Source organism: Ceratotherium simum, chromosome 3 (genome assembly GCF_057802395.1).
Source record: "Ceratotherium simum simum isolate JZ-2026a chromosome 3, ASM5780239v1, whole genome shotgun sequence".
In the NCBI taxonomy this organism is placed as follows: Eukaryota; Metazoa; Chordata; class Mammalia; order Perissodactyla; family Rhinocerotidae; genus Ceratotherium; species Ceratotherium simum.
In genome coordinates, this window is record NC_141902.1 from 92372338 (window position 1) to 92399239 (window position 26902).

The window sequence follows — 26902 nt, forward strand, 5'->3', positions numbered from 1 at the left end:
GACTGTCTGCTAAGCCGAGCAATGTCCTCTATCGAGGGCTGTGTACTCCTCAGAGCTCTTCTTCTGCCCAAGGCGGCTGTCTGTGGTGCAGTGTCACCGTGAGCCATGGAAATGAGTCAGCCATTGTGGCAGCTTGTGAACCGCCTTAAATCTCCATCCCGTGTCAGTTTCTAATTAGAGCGAAGGCTCTAGGTCAGTGTGGGCACGTGGCATCCAGCCAGACAGCTTAACTTCTGAGGTAGCCATTAAAAGCGTCTATAATCGAGCGTTTGGGAAACCTCCTTGCCTGGAGGTCAGTGGTTGATCCAGAACCATCTGTGGCCTCCCAGGAAGGGAGAGGTCCCTGAGAAGCAGCAGATTGTGTATTTTTCCATCTTTCCACTGGGTACTAATGCCATTGCTACAACCAACCTGACTTTCCTGTAACATGTAGCACCAAATTCTCCTGCTGACAAGAGTAGTTTTCAGCCAGATCACAAAAGCTTGAACAGTAATTCCTTATTAATATGAATTAATATGAAAACATATATTCCATATATGCTTTTTAAATTTGAAATCTGCTAAGCCATAACAGTACAGACTTTTCCTTCCTTGGTATTTCAATAAAGGAAGATTTTTCTCAGGGAATAAATAAATATATATACGTTTTAAGTTAGTTAATATTTAGTAACCTGCTCTTCATCTGTTCACTGTCTGTATACCACACTCACCCCCTCACACACACACACATAATCCTTTTTCTTGTATTTCCACCTTCTCTGTCCCTCAGAGCCTCTCCATCCCTCAAGGCCTTCTCATGTCCTAGCTCCTCCAGCATTCTCTAACTTCTACCCGTCTTCTGTCCCTTCTGCTCCTACCTAACCACAGGGATGTAAATGACATCTTTCCATGTGTGTATCTCTCTTCACCCCCAACTGTATTCTGAGAGGTGTAAAGACAGAGACTTGCTTAAAATCCTCTGTATTCTCTATGGCTGCTACTTTGCACAAAGTCAGTACACACTATGTTTGTAGATAGTTTTGGTAGGAACCCATGGCACTGTCAGAATGAGTAACTCAGGTAAGTGACAGAGGAGTTTAGAGAAAGAGGGAATGAGTACTATGCAGCTTGAATGTTGAGGTCTCGTGTGATCTTGAAAGATCAGTTGATTTGGATAGGTGGAACAGTATGGGAGAAGGCACAGAGGTTGGTGTGAGCATGAGCCAGCAAAATCAATCATTTAAGCAAGTGCTTCTGGGAGAAAACTGACTTTGCTCTCCAGGCCAATACTTTTCCACCCGCATTTGTTACTTTGTCCTGTGGGCCTTCCAGCCAACCTGCCTGAGTAACAAGAGGACGGGAGCCTCGCTGATTTGGCACTGTTCCTCATTGTCTCTGCTTTCCCTGACCCCACAGCCACTCTGCTCCTGTCCCCACTTCTCCATGGAGCTTCACTTGGCTGGACTTTGACCGTCTCTCATGCAGTTCCCAAAGATCTCCTTGGTGCTCTTTGTGTGGTCTTTGGACCTGCCACTCTCTCTGCTCTTTGCTCACTGTACCTTTGATTTTGTTTGCTAATGTGCCTCTGGCCCTGTCGCTGGCCTGCTCTCTACAGCTGCTTCCTGGCCAGCTCCTTGCCAGGTCGTTCTGCCATGATGTGGTGTGACAAGAGCTGTCTGATTACAGCAGAGAGCCCTGGGTGTTTTGGGGAGACAGAGGAGGTCAGATCACACAGAGTTTCAGATTCCACAGAGGAAGAGTTTGGACTTGATCCTGTGAGCACTAGTGGTGGTAGGAAAGGGAAAGATGGGGCAAACTCCAGGGACGTTTCAAGGTAGAATCAACAGATGCTGGTGGATTATGGAACAGCCTTGGCTGTTGTAGGAAAGGGCTGAATCGCAGATAATGCCAAGGCTCCTGAGCAGTTGAGAGAAGAATAGAGTCATTGACAGAAATAGAGAAGTCAAATGGGGAAGCTGCTTCTCAGGGAAAGTTGTTTAGTTGGGGGCACTCTGTGGGATGTGCAGATGGGCAAGTGCAAAGGTGCCAATAGAATTAGGTGTAAGCTTAAGGCCAGACACGCAGATTCCAGATCACCTGCAGGCAGGCACGTGAGAGGAAGGCAGCGGGGAGGGAGCTGAGGACTGATGGCTGAGGCAGGTTACAGTGGTAGGAAGAGCCAGCCAATGAGCCAGAGAAAGGCAGTAAGAAAGGTTCGGAGGGGAACCAGGAGCCTCGAGTGTCACAGAAGCCAGAGAAGGAAGGCACTGAAGAAGGTGTCAGGGACCAGGAGAAGTCAGGAAGGATGAGGCTGACCGAAGGCGTTTGAGCTTGGCCAGAAAGAATCAGGGCTGTTTGAGAATGAATTGTCAGTAGTAGGAAGAGAAAAGAAGTCAGCTCATAGAAAAGGAAGAAACAAGTGAGGAAACAAGCCAAGAAAGGAAGGAGGAAAAATAGGAAACTGAGGAAAAAGCAAATTGGATGAGGTTTTTCCCGAGATTGAGAAGGGGCATGCAGAGGTGCCATGGAGCCGGAGAAGTTAGCCAGCCGTTGCGCATGGGGATCTGAAGCCCAGGCTTCGGGGTGAGACCCACTGGGCTCTGATGCCAGCTCTGCCCCCTACTGGCCAGTCGACTTCACCTTGCTGAGTCTCTATGTCCTCATTTGTAAAATGGGGATAGTAGTACTTATTTTATAGGTTTGGTATGAGGATAAAAAGAGACAGCATGTGAAATAACTTATAGGATGCTTCACATGGGTAGGACTTCAATAAACATAGCTGCTATTATTATAGCTGTTTTTATATTGATATGATTAGCTGGATCAATGGTAAAAATGACAAAGGGCATAATGTACACCAAGTTTATACAAGTGTATTTGAACATCAGTAAGACCTCAGTGGATAAATGGGTAAAGGATATGACTAGATGATTTCCACAAGAAGAAATACTAGTAATAAACACCAAATAACGTTCAGCCTCTCTAACAATGAAACTTTAGAAAATGGAGTATTATTTGATACTCAGGAAAATCTGGCAGTATTATCAATATGAAATTAAATTGGCCACAGTATTAGTCGAGATAGGCTAGTTTATGCTGTGGTAACTAATTACCCCTAAACCTCAATTGTCTTAAGATCACAAACATTGTCTCTCACTTGTGCTACGTGTTTAACCGGCTGGCCAGCTCTGCTGACTGTAGTCCCCCTGGGACTCCAGCTGATGGAGTGTCGCCTCAACATGTGCTCCATGGTCACCACCAAGGCAAGAAAAGGGGTGAGACAACTCACACACTTTTGGCCTTTAAAGACTGCTATCTGTAAGTGACACTTGATCATTTTCTTTGCCATTCCATTGGTTAAACAAGGCTCATGGCCATGTCTAACTTCAGAAGTGCAGACTTACCCTGTATCCAGAAGTGGGGAGGATAATGGTGACCATGGACACCCTGTCAGCTGACCCTCCTCGGTCTGTCTCTCCTCACCATTCCATCACCTCTGCCTCAGTTCAAGGCATCATCAGCACATGCTGGGACTGGTGCCATCGCTTCCCCTCTGTTCTCTACCACTTCTGATTTATCTTGCAGGCCACCCAGTGATCTTCTAAAGGGCAAACCTGATCATGTCACACCCCCGCTTTAAGCTGACTGTAGGGTGAAGTCCAGCGTAAGCCTTACTTCTTCTCTCCCACATGCCGTGTGTTCTAGACACGTCAGATTACCCCACTTTTCCTGATACCTCGTGTTCTCCCCTGTCTGTCTTCCACTTGCCTTCCCTTCTACCTGGAATCCTTTCCTACCTTACACACCCTCCTAATTTGAGAGAACACTGTATCCTATCACCTCTTGGAAGAAGCCTTCCCGGACTTCCTCCTCCACATGCAGAGTGAGCGGTTCTCTTCTTTGTTGTCTTATAACATCTGGGACTTCCATTATAGGGTTTACATTCATTTGCTTTAAAATTATTTATTAGTCTGTATCCCATGATATATTGTGAAATAACGTATTATTAACAACAACAATAACAACAAAAATAACAACAAATAACACTCGGTTTCCTGGTCCATAAAGAGGGGGTCCTAATAATAAGAATTGCTGTGAGGGGTAAATTAAATTATGTAATATGCTGATAGAAGGTGTTAGATAAATGTTTGCTCCCTAAGCTATTGTTAGTAAACAGGAGGGAATTTTGTGGAGTCATCCAGAACTTAGTATAATAACTATATGTAAAAACAGAGAATACGTGAAAAAAGCAGAAGACAAAATTATATATCTGTATCTATATACCATTATTATAACTAGGTAAGTGCTCTATATTCAAATAGATACAGAGAAAAAGGAAACAAAAAATGAAAATAGTTTTGTAAGGGTTGTGAGGATATGGATGATTCTTAAACTTGATTTCTTCTAGCTGTTTCAAATTGATATGAAATAAAATTAAGAGGACTCTGATATATATTTCACCTTTCATAGTTCTGAAAGTCGTACTTAGTTCATTGCTAATGATAAGTATAAGCAGTAACACCAGCCACTGTCTTTTGCATTTGTCCTTTGTGTGTAAAGAGAGATGGACTTTGCTTTAACAGAACTTTCTAGAACATGCTTGTCTGTATGGTTTTGTGATGCTCTCTTGTTGTGTGGACAAGAATGAAGGTTTGGTGCCTAAGCTGCTGTGAGTTTTCAGGGTGGAGTTGGTGACTATGTGAGGAAATATTTTTCTGTGTTCTTATTGCCGTAGGAGAGGGCCGCCCTTTCAACAGAGCTAAACCACAGCCATCAACAGTGGCTTCTTTCAGCTTTTTGGAACTGTGTTTCTCTTCTTGAAAGCTCCAGAACAGCTGCATCATTTCCTTCCTTTTGCATTTCTGCTCAGGGCTCACCCTGCTCAGGAAGCAGTGACTGCATTTCCCAGTAGTTCTCTCATCTCACAGATCAACAAGGTAGAAGCTGTGACCTTGTTCTCTCCTTCATGTCGCCCTTCCTGTCAGTAGGCTCCTATGTTTATCAGAGTAAATTTATAATAGTTATGCATATGACAAGCGTCCTTAACTCCTTTATAGCTTATATATTTTAAAAAACAGGTAATACATTCACATTAAAAGGCTCCCTCAGCCATCATCCAGTTCCCTTCAACCAGTGTTTCCCATTTTCTTGGCTATTTTTCCAGACACATTTTATGCAAAAACAATTATACGTGCACACACACACACGTATTTCTTTTCCTTTTCTTGCACAATTAGTAGTGTACTATGTATTCTTCTGCACCTTGTTTTTCTTTATGAAACATCACTGAGAGATTCTTTCATATGAGTATAGGAAGAGCTTCCTCCGTATATGTCTTAGCTGCTTAGTACTCCATAATGGGCCATTACTTGAACCAGTCTCCTAGATGGAGATTTCATTTATTTCTAATCTCTTGCTCTCACAATGCTGCAGCAGATAATTTTGCATTTACATTATGGTGCACACGTGTCAGTGTAGGATAAACTCCTGGAAGTGGAATTGCTGGGTCAAAAAGGATGTGCATGGAAAATTTCGTGAGCTAATGCCCTCAAGCCTATCCCCACAGGCACCATATGGGAGTGTCTGTCTCCAAGAAACCTCGCCAACATAAGGAGTTCTCCTACTTTTTGATTTTTGCCAGTCTGGTAGGTAAAAAGTATTTTCTCTCTGTGGTTTTAATTTGTATTTCTCTTATGAAAGAGGCTGTGCATCATTTTATATATTTAAGAACTATTTTTATTTCCTTTTCTATTAACTGCCTCTCGGTAGCCCCTGCCCATTTTTCTGATGGTTAGTGGTCTTTTCCTTCATCATTTGAGAGAGCTCTTTATGTATCAGGGAAATTTCCTCCCCTGTGGTGTGAGTTGCAAATATTTGTTCTCAGTTTGTCATTTGTTTTTTGACTTTGCCCATGGTGGTGTTTGCCATGCAGAATTTTTTTTAAATGTTTGCATAGTCAAATCTTTTGATTGTTTCTTTGGGCTTCTGGGATTTCTGTTTTCCTTAGAAAAGTCTTCTTCATTGTATGATTATAAAAACAAGATTCCAAACTTTCTTCTAGCATGTGTATGGTTTCATTTTCTACTTTGAAATGTTTGATCTCTCTGGAATATGTCCTGGTGTGAAGTGTGCCTCCAACTTAATTTTTTTCTAGATGGCTACTCTTTGCCTAACACCATTTATTGAACAAGCCATCTTTACCCCGTTTATTGAAATGCCACCTTTTTCTCCTACTAAATTTCCTGGCTGTATTTAGACATATTTCCAGTCTGTTCTGTTGATAATCCTGAATATATACCATTAGCATATTTGTAGCTTTTTAATATGTTTTACGTTGGCAGTGGGGGTGGTGCTAGTATCCCCTGCCCCCACTCTTCTTTTTTATAATTTCCTTGGCAATTATAGCTGGTTTATTTTTCCATATGGACTTTAGAATGCTTGTTTAATTCCAAATATAAAAATCCTGTTATTATTTTTACTGTGTATCTGTTAAATTTATAAATAATTTAGGGAGAATTGACATGTTTGTGATGCTGAGTTTTCCAATGCAAGTTCATTTGTTCCAGTCTCTTGAGTCCTAAAGAGCATTATAAAATTTTCTTTTTATCTCCTTCTCATGATTATGAACTCCTGGGGAACAAGAATGGAGTCAGGTTTTGAGTGTGGGTTATTAGTAGTGATACATACAATTACTGACAAAAGAAGCATATTTTTTATTAAATATTTTAAGAACCCATTTTTTTTCCTAACATCATTCTTGCCATTTTGTGAATTATGTCCTGCGCATCAAAGAAAGGCAAGATATGTGCTGATGTTGAATGTCAACATTTTAGTTCTTATAATAATCTCTTGATTAAAGTGTTCTTAAAAGGGCATTCCATGTAGGTAATCCAGGAACTTCACAGGTAGATATTCCAGTGTCCCCCACTAGGAATAGTAGCAAATACAATGTGATTTTTCAGCCCTTACATTCCCTCCTCGCCAGCCCTGGCATAGATTTTGAGGTGGCCTTGGGCCAAGTGGCCAAGAGGCAATACTGGGTTGGGTAAAGAGCAGACCGTTGACATCTGTGTGGGTGTCCTCCAGACAGGAGATGGGTGGCCAGGGGGACAGGGCCCAAACAAGGGTGCTCTATGTGCTCTGCATCAGCATACATCCTGTTTGGTCAGCACAGGTAGTTTTTTCAAATCCATCATTTAGCAACAGGAAGGGTAGGGCGGAGGGGTAGTGTCTTCTGTGTAAAGTCTGGGCAAGCAGAGTGAGCTTGAGACCTTTGAATTTAGCACCTTGGGGGCCAGACTCCAAGAGCTGCAATGCATTCTTCTGGTTAAGTAACTAATATTCGACTGGCTCTTTGCAGGACTAGTTCTTTTTATTTTATTTTTTTTATTGTGAGGAGATCAGCCCTGTGCTAACATCTGCCAATCCTCCTCTTTTTTTTTTTTTTTTTTTTTGCTGAGGAAGACTGGCCCTGGGCTAACATCTGTGCCCATCTTCCTTCACTTTATATGGGATGCCGCCACAGCATGGCTTAACAAGCAGTGCATCGGTCCGCGCCCGGGATCCAAACCAGCGAACCCCAGGCCGCCGTAGCGGAGCGCGCGCACTTAACTGCTTGCGCCACCGGGCCGACCCCGGCAGGGCTAGTTCTTTAATGCGTGGTATTTGTCGGGTGGAACCCTGGAGCCTCTTAATAAACTACAAGCCCACTTAAAGCATAATGTCAAAACCAGGTTGAGATGTGCCTGAGGAGAGAGGACCGTGCTTCACCTGCATACAGAGGAGTGTGAGCAGTCCTAAATGGGATCAGATACATTTAACATGTGAATACAATTCTGAGGAGTTTTAACTAGTTTTCTTTGAGCTTTAAAATTGAGTTTATTTTTCCTTAGAACAAAAAAGTGTGGTTTCTTTTTAAGTGGTTTCATTGTAATTCATGTGCTTGTTCTCTCTAACATTTGTGTTTTATAGTTTGCACAAGATACCCAGTAGGTCATGCATATGCCAGTGTCATGTATTTAGAAACCAGTCACAGGAACAGAAGATGATTTCTCTCTTGTTTCCTCAGGCCACTTTTGGTCATTTCAGGCAGAAACAAAACAGTCTCTGCATTGGAATTTTCCTGTGCATAATCCTGCAATTCTGGAATAGAACATCTAGCAACAACAGTGAAAATGTAACGTGCGACAGCTGTGAAGAAGTATTTGTCTCCAGTGGGGGAAAATGCTGTGTTCAAGGCGTATTTCTGATGAGCCTATTAATGGGTGTTTGGGAAGCTGAATATGCCACTTGCCATTTTGAGATAAAAGACCCAAGATGTTTGTTCCTGAAGCTAACAAAGAAGTCGTTTCCCAGACTCAACCTTGTCTCCCCAGCAGGACCAGTGTGCTGTGGTGCAGGGTCTACTCCACATCTGGGCCTCCTGAAAAGAAGGGACTTCCAGGGGGCTGTGTCCTAACAGAGAAGGGTGAGGCCGAGTTGGGTGGGCTCACAAAAGACCTCCTGGTTTCAGGTCAGCCAGGCTGGATTTGGGGACAGAGGCCACAAAGGGAACCATAGAAGTCTGTGGTAGGAAAAGCAGGAGTCCTGGGTTCAGGGCCCGTGGAGGGGAGGCTATGGCAGGTCAGGGTACAGGATAAGCATCTGCAAAATGTTTCCCTAAACTCTGAACAGTTCTTCCCCTTCCCTGCTTCCTCACCTCCCCTGTGTGCACACAAGCTTGTGAACGCACACACAACACACACACACACACACGGGAAGGCCTGGAGCTCAGTTTTCTGACTTCTGGAGCTGCCACAAAGCTTTGCTCCCAGAGTGCCCCTCCCCCCCACACACACCCTGATGCTCATTCTGATTAATTTATTCTCACTCATTAAAGTGGGATAAAAATGCTTCCCCAAATCAGACACCCCTCGTCTTTCCAGAAGCACCTCCATCCTCTTGCTCTATCATCTCTCTCCTGGGTCTCATTATCTTTGGGGAGACATTCAGTATGATTTTATTAACATTGTGGACTCACCTTAGAAATAATCAAATGTGAATTTTCAAATTAATTACCCCCCAGATGAATCTCCTGCAGAAAAAACTTCACTAACATTAAGAAGTTGGTTATAGCTGTGAAAAACACGTAACATGAAAGAAATGTTTTTTTGTTTAATATATGTGAAGAACACCAAAGAGCAGTTCCAACAAATTCAGTTATCAATTTGGAGAAACAGGATTTAATGTAACATTCTGACAATTGATCAGACAGCAAAAAACAGGCACAAAGATGTTTGTTATTTTAATGTCTAGTTGAGTCTTGGTCAGAAAAGCTCTGGAGAGAAATCTGAGACCTGTCCTCTGATCCTGACCTTGTGACACCAGGCACGTCAAGACTATTTTTCTCATCTGTAAAATGGGGTGATACCATCACTCAGAGTTGTTGGTAAGTCTGAGAGACATGAGCAGCCCATCCTTGACTTAGACCTTGGATACTCAGAAATGTCCCCAGTCTCTGAGAACCTGAGACCCCCTGTCTTAGTCAGCTCAGGCTGCTATAACAAAATGCCATAGACTGGGGGGCTTAGACAACAGATAATTTAGTTTTCACTGTTCTGGAGGCTGGAAAATCCAAGATCAAGGTGCCAGCAGATTCAGTTCCTGGTGAGAGCCTGCTTCCTGGGCCACACATAGTCACCTTCTCATTCTGTCTTCGCATGGTGGAGAGAGCTCTGGTCTTGCATCGTCTTCTTATAAGGACACCGATCCCATCATGAGGGCTCCACCCTCATGACCTCATCTAAACCTAATTACTTGCCAAAGGTTCCACCTCCAAATACCATCACGTTGTGGGGTAGGGCTTCAAAATATGAATGTTGGGGAAACATTCAGTCCTTAGCTCTCACCCTCGTGCACTGAGTTAAACGGGTACTTCTCAGCCATGTCATTGTGTCCCCAAAATATCATCCCATCTGCCTTTCTGACCCCATTGCCCTCTCCTGCTCTCTATGACAGTAGTTGTCTGTGTAGTCTTCATGAGCTTCTACCCCCAGATTGTGAACCCTACAAGGGCAGGCACTGTGCCTTGCTCATCTCTGAATTTTATTAACTCAATACATAAGAGCCAAAAGAAAATATAGGCAGAGGCAGGCTCAGTCCTGATAACGTCTTTGGTTTGATACCAGATGCTAGCTGCGTGCTCCTGAGGCACTCCTGGTCCATGTTGTCACTCTCAAAACAAATCTCTTGGTCATAGTAAAGGTCATCTTTCTTCTCAGTGGACAAATATTTTTCCTGAAATGGGAAATTTGTTTTTCTTTACCTGAGTGTGTGCTGTGAAGAGAGTGGAGGGCCTGTTGAGATGGGCATTCTCTGGAAACCTCCTGAGCCCATGTCTCCTAAACAGTCCCAGCACCTGCCTTGATCTCTGGCTGGTGTCTTGGCAGGAGGCCAGTGAAGGACATTATCAGCCACTTGAAAGTGGGGTTCTCAGGAGGGAAACGGGAGCAGCCAGCCGTGCCGTGATGCTCTGCAGGCCTGACGAAGAGAGAGCTTTTCTCTCGGAGGGCTTCCCGGGACCGTGTCACTCTGCTTTTTGCCCCGTCACTGAAGCGTCCCTTTGGGCTTGGGCTTTTCGGAAGGAGAGGGAAACGTGAGGAGCAGCATGTAAATGACAGGCCCGGGTTTGTAGGGTGAGCCACCTGCACAGGGAGCAGCGTCAGGGCCTGTGGACTTGCGAGACTTCCGGTTAGTGCTGTGTCCACAAACATTTTAAAGTCACAAACCCTTGAGAAGATGGCCACTCATATTGCCGGATGACCTTTTAAACCTTGAGAGTGAGTTCTAGGCGAATAACCGAGGTGGCTGTGGATGCCTGATGGAATCCTGCAGATGGATTGCTCTATGCTGGGAGTTCCTTCTTCTGTCCAAGGCATGTGAATTTAAGCAGGGGGTAAATTAAGAATAAATTCCTCACTACTCTTTTTTTTTTTTTTTTTTGTGAGGAAGATCAGTCCTGAGCTAACATTCACACCAATCCTCCTCTTTTTGCTGAGGAAGACTGGCCCTGGGCTAACATCCATGCCGATCTTCCTCTACTTTACATGGGACACCGCCACAGCATGGCCTGACAAGCAGTGCATCGGTGCGCGCCCCAGATCCGAACCCCGGGCCGCCAGCAGCGGAGCATGCACACTTAACTGCTATGTCACGGCGCCGGCCCCCAACTACTCTTTTTTTTTTAAACATTACCATATTTAACTATTACCCTGATATTCTTTCTAGTATAGAGTTGCATAATGTGTACCTTTAACTTCTGCAGATTCAACTCTGTCCACCAAGAAAGAGAAACACCCACACACATACGCCCACACACACTCACACACTGTTGATTTGTGCTGACTTCAGCCGGTCTCTCCACTCAGACGAGCACAAGCCCTGATCGCATGTGAGCTGGCAGCCTCTCATCCCCTCTGGCAGTGCCAGGGCCTGTGTGCCTCTCCGTGAGAGGGAGCATCTTGCTGCATCCTCGCCTTTAAAGACATGTTTTTTTTTGTTTCACAACACAGCCCTAACCTCAGGCCACCAGTGCCATCTGGGGTTAATGCAGTCCCAGCTGTCTGCCCGGCACTGGAGGAGAACTGCCTGGGCTCCGCTTACCAAGAGATAGGGTGTTCCTTCCCGAGGGATGTTCCGGGGGTGGTTTGACTATAGTTGATAGTTTCTCCTTGTAACTTGAGGACCAAGCTGTGGGTGAAACGTGACCCCACCACACTAAAGACAGAATGACCCTGGGGCCAGCCCAGCAGCATAGTGGTTAAGTTCACTTGCTCTGCTTTGGTAGCCCAGCGTTCGTGGTTTTGGGTCCTGGGCGCAGACCTACACACTGCTCGTTAAGCCATGCTGTGGCAGCATCCCACATACAAAATAGAGGAAGATGGGCACAGATGTTAGCTCAGCGACAGTCTTCCTCAAGGAAAAAGAGGAAGATTGGCAACAGATGTAAGCTCAGGGCCAATCTTCCTCACCCCACCACCCCCTCCCCCCAAAAAAAACCAGAATGACCCTGAGGAGAAGGGAGCAGAAGTTAGAATGGAAGAAGGGGTCACTCCTGAATGATCCCCTTCGCTGTGACTATTGGTGTCTTGTACTGGCTGAAGCCCCAGAACGTGGTCTGAGTGCCCTTTCTCCTGTTCACTGCCAGCCTCTGGCTTGGAAGCCTTCACTCAGTGTTCCTCAATGAGCAGATTTCTGTCAGGAATAACTACCAGGGATCTCCATCTTGCTGAAAAGCCCCTGGTTGGCCATAGCCCTAAAAATGGCCAACACTTAGAATATGCATATGCTAATTTGATATATTTTTAAAGCTAGAGGCTGGCTCTTGACTATTTAAGATATGTTAAGCCCCATTTACATTGGTTCTAGATAACTGTAATATTTTTAAATGATGACTAATAGAGTCATAGGAGTCTCTGGAATGAAAGTATGTATTTGTCTTCATCATGCCTATTTTATCATCCAGATAAGCACTGGACACGGTGGTCAAGGCCTCAGTTGAAGTCTCAACTCTGCCCTTGATTAGCATGATGACCATGGCCAAGCCATTAACTGTCTGGTCCTCAGGGTCCCTGTGGTAAGAAGGGGTTAACTACATCTGCCCATTTCACAGGCTTGTTATCAAAGGCAAATGAGATCATGTACAAAAAGGACCTTGAACAACTGTGAAGTGCTATAGATCAAGTGGAGTTTTATTTATCATGCTCTGGGTTCAAAGAAGAAGGTAAATAAATTCATGATGCAAGAGCCCCAATTAGTACCTCAGGTGCCCCGACTTCCTTTGTTAAAGGGCTTGGGGGGACATCCTTAACGTACCTGAAGTCACTAAGGGGAGGCCTCAGGTTTCACTCCAGGTGATGTTCTTTTGCTGTAGGAAGATTCCAGTGGCCTTTGCCCTCACAGGTATCTCATTCATGCAGAGAATTAGAGCATGGTAACTCTTCCCTCCCATTCCCTTTTTCTCTGTGAAATCGTGAGCCCTATTATTTCCTTGTTAAGGAGGAGAAGCAAGACTACCCGGTGACCCCCACGGAGCTCCTTAGCAAGTGGCCTGCCCAGCCACCCATTCCACAGCCCCTGAGTGGACCCTGCAATGGGGATCTTCCCCCGCACCTAGTTCCTTACTCTTCAGCTTGTGGCATCTCCCTTGTTGGTCCCGAGTCTTTTGTCTCGGTTGGGCTGGGAAGAAGGAACGTGCAGGAATGGAGCTCTAGTTGGGTTCTGACCGCCTGCACTCCCTTCGGGAAAAGGCTTAGGAGAGGTTGAACCCAAGGGCATTTTAAATATAAATATTTTCATCAGGGTTATGCTAAGATTAAAGAGTTTTAGAAAAAATATTTTCTCAAACAAATTCTACTGAGCCAGTTTGATTCCATGATGATTTTTTAATACAATACAGTTCAATTTTATCTTCATCAGGTTTGTTTTCCATTTAAATTTTACTACAAAGCTTAGAATCAGTTTTTTGTCCAATATAGTGTGTTACTGACCGTAGCTTCTGCTATAGCAAGTTCTCTTACGGCTGATATTTCCACCAAGTCCAATTCTCTAGGTTAAATTTTGCAAGTATAAATGCTTTTATGAAAACTGGATTCTTTTGTTAATTTTTAGACAATACTAAATTATACCACATGTAGTTTTAACTGTTGCCAATTTCATTCTGATTTGATTCTTTCTACCAGTAATAGCCATTGAAATGAACAAAAGACTGATAGTATATATTTATTTATCAACTAATTCATTTTTCAAATTGTGATTAATGTTGGAGATCGAGATGAAAGTAGAGTGAAAGAAATGGCCAGGAGCCAAAATAGTGGGGTGTTCAATCTCATTAATCATTACAGAAATGCAAATCAAAACTATAATGAGATACCACTTCATACCCACTAGGATGGCTATCATAATTTTTTTTTAATGGAAAATGACAAGTATTGGCAAGGATATGGAGAAATTGGAACCTTTGTACATTGTTGGTAAGAATGTAAAATGTTGCAGCTGCTATGGAAAATAGTTTGGCAGTTCTTCAAAAAGTTAAGCATAGAATTAGCATATGACCCAGAAATACCACTCCTAGATATGTACCCAGAAGAATGAAAACAGATATTCAAACAAAAACTAGGACACAAATGTTCATAGCAGCACTGTTCACAATAGCCAAAAGGTGGAAGCAGTTCAAGTGTACATCAACAGATGAATGGATAAACAAAATATATATCCATGCAGTGAAATATTATTCAGCCATAAAAAAGAATGAAGTACTGACCCATGGTACAACATAATTAACCTCAAAAACATAATGCTAAGTGAAAAATCACAAGACAAAAAAGTCAAATATTGTAAGGTTCCATTTATGTGAAATGTCCAGAATATGTAAATCCATAGAGATAGAAAGCAGATTAGTGGTTGCCAGGGGATGGGGGCAGGGGAGAATGGGGAGTGATTGCTTAAGGTATATGGGCATTTCCTTTTGAAGTGATGAAATGTTCCGGAGCTAGGTAGAGGTGATGACCGCACAATATTGTGAATGTACTAAATGCCACTGAATTGTACACTTTAAAATGGTTAATTCCATGTTATGTGAATTTTACCTCAAAAAAATGGTGGGGGCAAAGTGACGGGTTGCACAAAATGTGCTACTTTACTCAGACCAGTAAAGATCATTGACTGGGAGTCATAAAAACTCTACTTTTCTAGATGTCTTTTTTAAAGAAAATAACACAAACTCTTTTTTGATAAAAATTTGCTTTTAGGAAGATGGATGTGTGAGAAAAAAACACTTGAGCAAGTGGGTTGCCTATTTCTGATCAACTTGTGTTATGGGTGAAACAGATGCTTCAAAGTAAATACATTTAAGAAGTATGTGAAATGCTAAGTGTTGGGGCCAGGGTGGGGACAGAGACAGAAAGAGGAGACTTTGGAAGAACTAGATAGGAACATGATGGTTTGATGGGGGCTGTGGAGTATCATGGTCACTAAAGAAGACTCTTGAACCAAAGACAAGTCCAGCCCAAGCCTTGTAGGGGACATTTGTCACTTCCCTGCTACCCAGCCTCCATTCTTCCTCTCCAAGGGCACACAAATTTCCTTTTGGGGAAGTTCTTCTCTCCCATTGCATGTAGGTAATAAATCAGGGTGTCCTGCTCACCCAGTCTGAGTTTCCCTTCTTCTAGACACCCCACTCCTGGGACATTGACTCTTTCTGGGGGTGATGCAGCTGACTGTGTAAAGAGCACATCCCTAGGGTAGCCCTCTGGTTTCTTTCCTGTATCCTGCCCTCTTCAAGCCTGGTTCTCCAGCCTCTTGTCCATTTGGTGAACACCCCAGCATCCCTCTAACATAGTCCCTTCTTAAGTTAGTCACAGTTGGGTTTTGTTGCTTTAACCAAAGCATCCTGTCTGATACAAACTTAAAATGCCAGAGAGTAGCTGCTGATGGGCATTTGGTTCTCGGGAAAGGACTTGCTGAGGGTCGGGGTGGGGGTCTCACTCAGACAACATATCCTAAAGACCTGCTGTGTGCCCAGCCCTGTGCTGATTTCGTAGAGAGGTACTGGAGAGAATCAAAGGGAATAACAGCTAAGTCTGGGTTCAATAGCTGTAAAATGGTTTGATCTACAACCAGGGGACCCAGGTCCCATAAGGAAGAATTGGTCCCTCACAAATTTAGGGCAAAGATGAGCATTAGTCAACCTTGTTTTCAACTCTCTTTTAAACAGCCCAGCAACCATCTCTCCTTGCTGATGTGAACTCCATCTGCCCCAAGGCAGCATGTGTGTGTGTGTATGTGTGTGTGGAGGGATGTGGGTGGGAGGGGTGTCCAGATTTTCCCTTGTGGTCTTTCCCACTGGGCAGTTCTGTTAGGATAGCCAGAGTATAAATAGGTTCAGAAGATAAGGACAGGCTGGCCTCTATATTTTGTTGTGGGCTAGCTTTCTTAGTAACAAGCATTTATTAACCACTGGCCACAGCACAACATTGGACAAAATACCATATAGATTAGTAAAGAAGTGGAAGACATTACCTTTGCTTTCAGGAAGTTAGAGTAAAACATGCCCAGATGCTAACTCCAAGAATAGCAAAAAAAAAATACGTTTAGAAATGCATGCAGTTTAATGTAGTAAAAACTGAGTATTGAAACATGAAGCAAGCTATAAAGTTTTACTGTAGGACATAAATACCTGGATAATGGAGAGATACATCATGTTTTTGAATGGAACAAGTCAAGATGGTAAAGATTTCAGTTCTCCCTAAGGTAATATATAAATTTGATGTATTTCCAACTAAAAATCCCAAAATTTTCATAGAACAAGCTAATCCTATAGTTCATCTAGAAAATAGAGTGCTGGGGGCCGGCCCCGTGGCTTAGCGGTTAAGTGCGTGCTCTCCGCTGCCGGCGGCCCGGGTTCGGATCCTGGGTGCGCACCGAGGCACCACTCCTCCAGCCATGCTGAGGCCGCATCCCACATACAGCAACTAGAAGGATGTGCAGCTATGACAGACAACTATGTACTGGGGCTTTGGGGGAAAAATAAATAAATAAAATCTTTAAAAAAAAAAAAAAGAAAAGAAAATAGAGTGCTGAATATCTGCCAAGAAAATTTTGAAAAAGAAGAGTGAAAGAGGCCTGCACTATCAACCCTCAAAATATTTCATACAGCTGTAGTAATTAAAGCAGTGTCATATGGACCAGAATAGAAAATACAGAAACAAATCTAAATATGTGATTGGGAACTTGGTTTATATTAAAAATGACAGTTGAAATCAGTAGGGAAAAGATGGGCCATTTATGGTGTAAGGACAGTTAGCTAACTGTTAGGAAAAAATTAGATCTTTACTTCCCATCATTTACAAAAATAAGTGGATGTAAGGGTAATACATTTTTAAAAACTATAGGAGTAATAGAAGGAAATATTGGGGAATATATTTATAATTGGGTGTTAGAATAGCTCTTTTTAAAACAAAATGCAAAACACAAAGGTTTTAACAGCAAAAAAACTAACAAATGTAACCACAAAATATAAAAGTTCATAAGATAAAAGATAAAATTAAAATATACAATAGACTGGGAGAAAACCTTTGCAACATATAATATATAATGACTTAATATAGGGGTGATGAAAATAATACCTACAAATTGAAAGAAAAAAGAAAAAGAAAATGGAAAAATGGACAAAGGATATGAACAGACAATTCAGAGAAAAGAAATATAAATGACTAGTAAACATTTGAATCAACACAAGTTGAAATGAAACACCCATTTTTTTGCCTGTCAAAGTGACCAAAATGTAAAAGACTGATAACACCAATTATTGATGAGGGTGAGGAAGACAGGTACTTTCATGCATAATCATCAGGAATGTATATTGGTCCGTCTTTTCGAGCAGGCAATTTGGTGGTGCTATAAAATATAAAATGCACGTAGTTCTCGATTCCATTTCCCACCCTCTGGGCCCTTCTGTAGGCAGTCAAGACCTGGCCTCTTTTTTTTTTTTTTTTTTTTAGGTCCTCAACAATACATATTTTATTCCTTGATATTTTATTTATTTTTTAAATTATTTTATTCAGGTTATATTGGCTTATAACATTGTGTAAATTTCAGGTGTACATCATTATATATCAATTTCTGTATAGACTACATGTGTTCACTACCAATAGTCTAGTTTTAATCCATCACCATACATATGTGCCCCTTCACCCCTTTCATCCTCCCCCAACCCCCTTCCCCTTGGTAACCACTAATCTGTTCTTCTTATCTATGTGTGTGTGTTTATCTTCCACGTAAGAGTAAAATCATATGGTATTTGTCTTTCTCTGTCTGACTTATTTCGCTTAGCATAATGCCCTCAAGCCCCAGCCTCCTTACAGCATGGCACCAGGCTTCCAAGGAAGAACACACAGAAGCTGCTAGGCCTCTGAAGGGCCAGGCCCAGGCCTGCAGAGCAGTCCTTCCACCACGTTCTAACAGCCCAAACAAGTCACAGGCTGCCTAGATTCATGGGGGGTGGGGACGTATCTAGCTCCTGATAGAAGAATGGCTTGCCGGGACAGGAATGGGTGGCATTATTGGCAGCTATATTTTTTGACAAACTACCACATAGGTAGTTAGAGTGAAACATATTCCTCCATGTAGCGTTTTAGCAGCATCTCTTAAGTGTTTACATGTTTATGTAAATTTCAAAATATTCTGTTGTTTTGTTCCGTATTTTCTCCCTGACCTAAACCATGTGACTAGGCGCCTATTCTGGTTTTTAGTTTTTTCTTGGGATCTGTGGATAAGTTTTGTAAACAAACAAAAACACACAGTAAAACTCGACCACAGTAAATGCTGTCCAAAAATTCTATTTTGTAAACCCTCATGTGGTGTTATTGTGAAGTTAATTAAAAACAGTGTTTTATCAGTAGGTGGTATTAGCATAAAATTAAACATTGTGAAACTTCCACTGTGCACAGTTGACCCTACACTGAACTGAGAAAATCCCAAGTGGTCCTGAGCCGGTCTCTTATTCACACGCACGAGCGCACACGCACACGCACGCGCACACACGCACACCTTGAGAATTTTATCCCAGCTCAGTCTGAAAAGGTCCTTGGTAGCCTGGAAAGAGGACACCAGCCCAACACCAATCATACTACAGCCGAATTCACATTATTATGGTGGGTATGATTTTTTAAGTATATCTTTGTCTTTTCAGATTTACTAAGTGGGTCTGTACTCTGTTCATCAGCGAGTCCTCCCTACATGCTTATTGTGTGTTAATCCCTGGGGATCGACACGAGGGAGAAAGAGCCTGTCTCCTGCAGATGGCAGGGAGGAGTGTGCTTGAAAAGAGTACACAAATTAATCAAGCCTCGGGGGTGCTAGGACAGAGCTATGTCCAGGGTGCTTTGCCAGGGGGCACAGAGAAGGGACAGCTCCCCCAGCAACCTGATTGGAAGTGAGTCTTGAAAGACGAGTAATAGCTGGAGAAAAACTGGGTGTGAAAGGAGAGAAGGAAAGCATTCCAGGCAGAAGAAACAGCTTGAGATAAAAATAGCTCAGCACAAGGTGTGCCTGTTTGGGGTGGAGCCAGCCTGGTGGTTCAGGTTTTTTGGAGCTTAGGCAGAAAGAGGGGAGCAGGCACAGGGCGAGGCGGGCCTCCTAGGCCAACCTAGGGCCCATGCCATGGAGGGCCGTGGCCAGCTTTGTGTGTTTACAGTCATGCACCTCATAAGGATGTTTGGGTCAAGGATGGACCGGGTATACGACAGTGGTCCCATAAGATTAGTACCATAGAGCCTAGGTGTGTAGTAGGCTATACCACCTAGGTTTGTGTAAGTACGTTCTTTGATGTTTGCACAATGATGAAATTGCCTAATGACGCATTTCTCAGAACGTATCCCCGTCATCAAGTGACACATGACTGTAGTTATCCCTCCATTGGCAGGGGGGACGCTGGGGTGGGTGGGAACAAGACTAGAGGCTGGGAGACCACTTGGGGGGCTATTGGCAAGCTTCAGAGGAAATGACATGACCTTGAATCAGGAGCATAGCTTCAGGACGATCACATGTATCATGATTATATGGGAAATCTGTGAATAGCCAGAAGGAAATTTTATTTCATTTGTTATATTTTCTAAGATTATATTGTATTCTAAACAAGATCAGAAGACAGGTATATGAAATTTAACCCATTCTTCTGTCATTTTTATTATTAAAAATAATAAAATATAATAGCACATTTCTATTTTTAATTTATACTGTGAACAAAATTTTCTTCGAACTTTCTTTCCTCCAGGAATGATGAGGAGTTTGGTTTTTTGGATCACACCCCTCCCCCTGTGCACAATTTATTATCCAATTTGGTAGTCTAAAAGCCTTTATAAATTCTATATCTAAATCTTGTATAGTATTCAGATGTCCAGTTGACATTATTTTTATAAGCTTGCTTTTTGTTACTGTCATAATCTACTCATCTCTTATAAATGCCTTAGACTGCCTCCCAAAGGCCCGGACCTCTGCACTGACCTTTGCACCTGAGTAGCTTCATGTCCTCAGGTCTTAGAATACTCTTCCCTCTCCTCCCCGCCCCTAGAGAGGAGGCTTGTTGCGGGAACCGGCTTGCTGAAGGTGATAGATTCGCTTCTCTTAAATTTGTGTAGATTTAATGTATTATATATAAAAAAAAGTAAATCTGGTTTAATTTAAGAAGAGCTTCTAGGATCATGTGGTTTGATAGAAATGATAGGCATGAATCAGCAAATAGGTTAAGGGAAACTCTTAATAAAATGCTCACCAGTGTGATATAATACAGAGATGAAGGATTGATGTCGTGACCATTTTATATTATATGACTCTAGTTTACATTGCGTACAAATCCTGGCCAGCCGTCCAGCTTGGGCTCAAAGCCTCGGAAGAGAAACCAATAGCAGTTTCAGTCAATGAGCTCATCTTGCACTGTGGTTGTGAACTGTAATCATTTCTTAATTGTAACTTGGAGCACCTCGTTTTCCCAGTAATTAACTAGTTTGTGATTTTTGAACTTCCTACCAAGGACCAGAGTCACTCCGTGTTTTCACAAAGGACAATTGTTAGGGCGGCATTGTGCCCTGCTTAAGCTAACAAGCCTTTATCTTTCATTAATCCAACAAATATTTACATTGTTCTGCCCTTCCAGCACTTTCTCTGGGGCATAGAGTGCTCCCCCACATACACACACACACACAAGGCACTTACAGGCTCTTAGAAGAGTTTGCAGCCCTTCCCAGTGAAGGAGAGCAGCAGGTTTGCTACTGGAGTAACCACTGCAGCTGTGGCCTGCCTTGGTGTAGGGGAAGGCGAGGAAGGGAGCGTTTAGCGAGCGCGGGCGCTTGTGCTGGCTATTGCGTATACATTAGCTCCTTTGATGACGAGGCTAACCCTGTCAAGTAGCATGTGTTCAAGATGTATTACTTGCTTGCTTTTTATTCTGCATTATGGAAATAACCCATGTTGAATTACTTAACACCCTAAATTTGAAGTCCTGTCTTTACGAGCATGCCCTGATTGATTGCTAAAGCTAATCTGATGCAGGATGTACTAATAAGTGGGGAAAGGGGATAAATCATGGCGTGGATAGAAGGTTAAGAAAAAATCTCATATTTATGCTTAGTGAACAGAATTTATCAGGAAAAAACTTAAATAGGTTGAAAGACTTTTGCTCAAAGGTTTTTCAGAGCATTAGTCAAGGAACGTGGAGAAAATTGACCTCTCCTCTCCTCTTTCTTAGATACATTCCACCGTTGATCTGGGGGAAGAGTGGACACATCCAAACAGCTTTGTATGGGAAGATGGGAAGGGTAAGGTCACCACACCCCTACGGGCACCGGAAGTTCATCACCATGTCTGACGGAGCCACTTCGACCTTCGACCTCTTCGAGCCCTTGGCTGAGCATTGTGTTGGAGGTGAGCTAGTTTAGGTCCTCTGATTGGGCCCTCACTCGAATGAGGAGCACCAGTCAGTGAGGGAGCATGGCTCCTGCCGGTGACTCTCGCAGTCGCATCCAGGGGCTGGCAGGAAGTCTGCTGAGATATGTCGCTTAGGAGCAGCCAGCAGGGATTAGCTTCAGGGTCTGCTTGCCAGTCACCTTGTAGAGCTCCTCAGAAAGCAGTGTTGAGTACAGACTTTTAATCCTCTTGTGAAAGACAGAAGCTTGGTGTAAGAGACTGAGGGAGAACCTGGAGCCCAGGCCCCCCAGGACCAGGCCTCTGGTTTGATGACAGCAACAGAAGCCAGACTGTTCTAAGTGCTTTATATGTACTATTATCCCATTTAATCCTCACAACAACCCTGAGAGGTCTGTGCCCTATTATCCCTACTTTACTGGTGAAGAAACTGAAGCTTAGACATGCAGTGCAGGCTGGTTTTATTTGTAGGATACAGCAGATAACAAAGGCTCTCAGGTACCTCTGCTTAGTTTTCCATGAACAAAAAGACACCTTAAGGTCATATTTAGCATGCAGGGGTCTGGGACACCTATTTCTCAGAAACAACTCCAATTTCCATTGCTGCTGGAACTCGGCATTACTCTGTTCAGCCTGCACAGTAAACACTCGTTATAAAAGGCTTCATAATGGGGACTTTGAGGAAGTGGAGTTAGATGGCAGCATCCTTTTAAATGATGTTCCTACTGGAAGAGAACCTGTCTTTTGAGTTCTGTAGGAGGCAACAGAACTAGTTTTTTGTAGGAGCTCAGTAAATATTTGTGGGTAAATTCCAATAAATATGTTATAACTCTCGGTTATTTAAAGTAACTAGATCTGCTGAGAAGCTAGTGACGAAGGTTTAATTTATGTTCCCTCTGTCTAGAATGCTTGTCCTCAGCCCTTCACATGGCTACCTCCTTCTTGTCATTCAGGCCTCAGCTCAGATGTCGCCTCTTCAGGGAGATGGTCCCTCCTCCCATTTTACTGTTTCCTTCCCAGTAAATCCATCAAGCCCTCTTGCCTTAGTGCTTCCTGGTACCTGCCACTCTCTAAACTTATTTGAGTGGTTGTTTTTTATCTGTCCGCGAGGATGTAAGAATCCCCTGAGTCCAGAACAGTAGGCTCCCAATAAACAGTCCCAGAAGGAATGAATAAGTGCCTAGGTTAGGAGTTCACATTGTGTTTATAAGTCTTGTAGCTGATCTTTCAAATATTTATTTCTCTACCATACTCAGTTAAATATTTTTCTCTTGTTTGTAATGCTCCTCCTTCTTCTACCATTAAAGCACAAAATTCAATTTAATCAATCTGCTCTCTCTACCAAGACTGAGGTGGAAAGTTGAAAAGGGCAAAACTTTGATTCTTTGTTGTACTCATTCATGTCTTTCTATCATCCCTGTCCCCCGACAGGATTGATGAAGGTGGTTCTGGGGAAGGTAGTGTTTGCATCCAAGAAATGCTTTAAGAAATGCAGCCCTTTTTTCCTTTTTATGATTTTTTTCTGACTACAAAAGAAATACATATGCATTTTAGAAAGTTTAAATTATACAGAAACATTTTAAAAAGAAAATAAAAATCACCTATAATCCCACCACCCAGCATACAATTGTTAACATTTTGTTCCATTTACTTCCAGTTCTATGCATAGTTTTTCCAAAATTTGAATTATTAGACGTTATATTATAAATATTTTTGCATTTCATTAAAAGTCTAAAAGTCTTCAAAAACATAATTTTAATAATTGCTTAATATTCTACAACATGGCCTTACCATAATTTAATTATTCTTCTCTTCTTGGGCATTTAGCTTGTTTATAATTTTGTTACTATAAATAATTCTCTAATAAGCATCCTCAATCATAAAACCTGAGTCAAGATTCTAAGAATTAGAGTTACTAGGTCAATGTTAATAAACTGTTTAAGGTTTTTTATGCATCTTGTATAAGAATTTTTAAATTGCTTTATCTTAACTTTTGGAGGGAAAATTTGTAAGATTTAATAACCTAAACACCACTTTTCTCTTAAAGAAAAATATGTATTCATATTTTCAAGTAGGTCATTCATGCTCATGATAGAAAATTCAAAAGGTGCTAAAGGATATATAGTGCAAATAAGTCTCTCTCCCACTGCTACTCCCCTGTGGCACCCACTGTTAGGTTCTTGTATATGATTTCAGAGATTGTGGATGCATTTATAAACACGGATGTCTTTTAAATGGAGACAGATTGGAGAGCCTGCCATTGCAGTGTATATAAAGATGTCTCTTTTTTTTTAAGGGCTACCTAACATTTCATCACTTGGATGTACAATAATTTATTTAACCAGATCCCTATTTCTGGACACTTAGGTTATGTTCACTCTTTTGCCATGACAGTTTATACTGCACATATATTGTTTCATAAATGAACAAGTATATTTGTAGGATAAATACCTGAAAGTAAAATTGCTGGATCAAAGAAGTCTATGCAAACACTACTTTTTATTTTTCCATTCATTCATTCATACGGAATTTTGTATAGACGTTAAGAGTAAGGTTCAGAAACTTGTATAGCAATTCCACAGAGTAATTTTATATGTTGAATCTAAATAAAAAATTGAGATTTCTATTTTTTGTTTCATTTTTCTAGTAATTTTTATTGTATTTTTCAAAAGTGTCTGTTCGTGATAGATTGAAAATTTTAAAAACTGACTCTTCACGATAAATGGTTGGAGAAGCACTGATATAGACAGCTCCAGCTAGAAGAGAAAGATATTTTTCCAAAAAAAATTGAGCAAAAAGATGTATGTTAAATTCCCTTCTACCATTTTCTAAGCCAGTGAAGTATAATGTGTCCATTTACATGTCACTATTTATTGGCTATGTTGGGATCTCTTTCTCCACCCTGTAGATGACATTACCATGGTCATCTGCCCTGGAATTGCCAATCACAGCGAGAAGCAGTACATCCGAACATTTGTCGACTACGCCCAGAAAAATGGCTATCGGTGCGCCGTGCTGAACCACCTGGGTGCCCTACCCAACATTGAATTGACCTCGCCACGCATGTTCACCTACGGTAAGCAGAGGGCATGGCCAAGTGGAATCCCACCTTTTTCTGTTCTCACTACAAGTGCACTGCCACTTCTGCTTCTGCCTTAGTCTTCTAAATTTAGAATTTAGCCTATCTGCAGGAGACAGTGGGGCACACAGTTATAACAGCAGCCAACTTGTACTGGGCACTTATGATGCCATGCCTCACATCAGTCTTTCAGATGGGCACTGTAACCACCCCCATCTCGTTCCATCTCATAGAGACAGAGACTGCAGCTCACAGTGGAAGGTCTTACACATGGTCACTTGGCTGGTAAGTGTCAGAGCAGGGCTGGGAGCCAGGTAGATTGGGTAGCTAATGCCCTTCATCACCATGCCGCATTCTTTAGGACTCTTGTGACCGGCAGGCAAGCGTTGTGATGAGGCACAGGAATGTCTATGGGAAGGGAATCGCACATTAGCAACTCATTGGATTTCAAGTTCCTTGAGGACAGGAACTGGATCTCACACAAATGCTTCTTGCCTTTCATTGAAGTCCTGTGTTAGCTAAGGCTCTGTCTTCTGGACTGCTCATTCTTGGCTCTTATTTAACTCTCTTTTCAAATAATTCATGCACACATAAATAATAAACACATAAAATATGTGTCTGTATACGTACAAACATTTGGGATGTTTATAACCAAATAAATTATAATGTGTTTTCATGGGAAACAACTGAAAATTAGATCTATAATCTCACCATAACTGTAATTTATTTCTATTTGTTCATCCTCCCGTTCTGTCTTTATCTGTGCATACATAGTTTTTATTTAGGTGCAGTCATAGTGTATATATCTATGGTGACTTATTCACTAACATAAAGATGCATAAACATTATGTTTAATCTTTCTTAAGAGCCACATTGCTATTATTATTCTGTTATAGTTTATTTAACCATTCCTCTTTGTAGGCCATTTAGGTTATTTAAAGTTTTTCAGCATTTTAAATAGCAATGCTGTAAATATCTTTACATAGAATTCTTTCCTCTCTTTAATGACTTCTTTGGAGTAAATTTCCAGGAGCAGAATTTCGGAGCTGACATTTTTAATGCATATTTGTACATAGTGTCAGATTGTCCTCCAGCAAGTTTGTTCTAGTTTACACTGCCATTGGCAATGGACGTGTAAGGGTGGGGAGGGAAGGCCATGGTGGGGAAGCATGAGCAGGTGTGCCTTCTCTGTGCCAGACTGGGTCCTCTGCATCGCGCTTTTCTGGGTTCTCTACACTCACTCCCACACGTAAAGACACCCATTTTACGGACTATTCTGTTCAAGAGTGTGGTCAGTGGCTTGAAGATACAGGTGAAGATCCAGATTTACAGATAACATAGGCACGTGGAGAATAGTGAGTATGTGGGAGATAGGATTGGGTCCAAAAGGCAGAAACAGGCAGAATCTAACAAAAATGAAAACAATGCAAAATGATTATAAGGTCTTATCCTTGGATAAAAAAATCTGTCTGTACAAGAAGAGAACGAGGAGGCATGGCTTGGCCGCAGGGCCCGGGATGGAGACTTGGAAGTGTTGTCTAACAGCATGGTGTGCCAACAATGAGTCGAAAGATGCCAGTGAGGGCACTTAACGTGTGCCCGACAGTGCTAGTGTCTCACACAGACATAATCTCTTTAAGCTCCACAGCAACCCGCGAGACAGCTAGTAAAATTCTGGTGCAGAAAACGGAGGCACAGAGAGGTTTAGTGATTCGGGCAAGGCATGGAGCAGAAGAAGTGGGTAGACGTGGAAGAGCCAAGTGAGGAGAACAGCTAAAGCAAGAGCCTGGCCCTGGCCTCCAGAGCCACAGCAGAAGAGCTAGGTCTGTGTGGCCCCGCCCCCACCCCAGTGCTGTGCTAGGGCTGTCGGGAAAGGAGACGAGAGCGGGAGGCATTTACACACAGTCGTGGAGTCTAGCGGCTGAAGGAGCAGAGCAGAGAAGGCTTAATGTGGGACCTGGTCACAGAGAGGATACCCTGGCCCTGCTGCTGACCAGCTGTGTGGCCTTGAGCAGTTTGCTTAATCTCGGTTCCAGATTCTTCAACTGCAAACTTGGGGTTATAATTTTATAACTAAACATGGGTTACTAAGAATTTAGCAGGCAGTTGAGTGCCTAACGTATAGTAACCATTTATTAAATGTTCGGTTTAGGGGCTGGCCTGGTGGCGTAGTGGTTAAGTTCGCGTGCTCCGCTTCAGTGGCCCGGGGTTCATGGGTTTGGATCCCAGGCACGGACCTACACACCTTCTCATCAAGCCATGCTGTGGCGGCATCCCACATACAAAATAGAGGAAGATTGGCACAGATGTTAGCTCAGCGACAGTCTTCCTCAAGCAAAAAGGGGAAGGTTGGTAACAGATGTTAGCTCAGGGCCAATCTTCCTCACC

General features: G+C 42.5%; 1 protein-coding gene across 2 annotated transcripts in view; it reads left to right on the forward strand.

Annotated features, from left to right (window-relative positions):
* The window catches only part of ABHD2 (abhydrolase domain containing 2, acylglycerol lipase), a 102372-nt gene that overhangs the window by 35776 nt on the left and 39694 nt on the right, over positions 1–26902 (forward strand). For both annotated transcript variants that reach the window (XR_015551627.1, XM_004431937.3), the window contains exons 4-5: positions 21260–21435; positions 24344–24511. Coding sequence is in view for 1 of the 2 variants with exons in the window: in XM_004431937.3 (XP_004431994.1) it covers positions 21260–21435; positions 24344–24511 (344 nt within the window). In the remaining variant the exon portion in view is untranslated. The remainder of the gene's footprint in view (positions 1–21259; positions 21436–24343; positions 24512–26902) is intronic.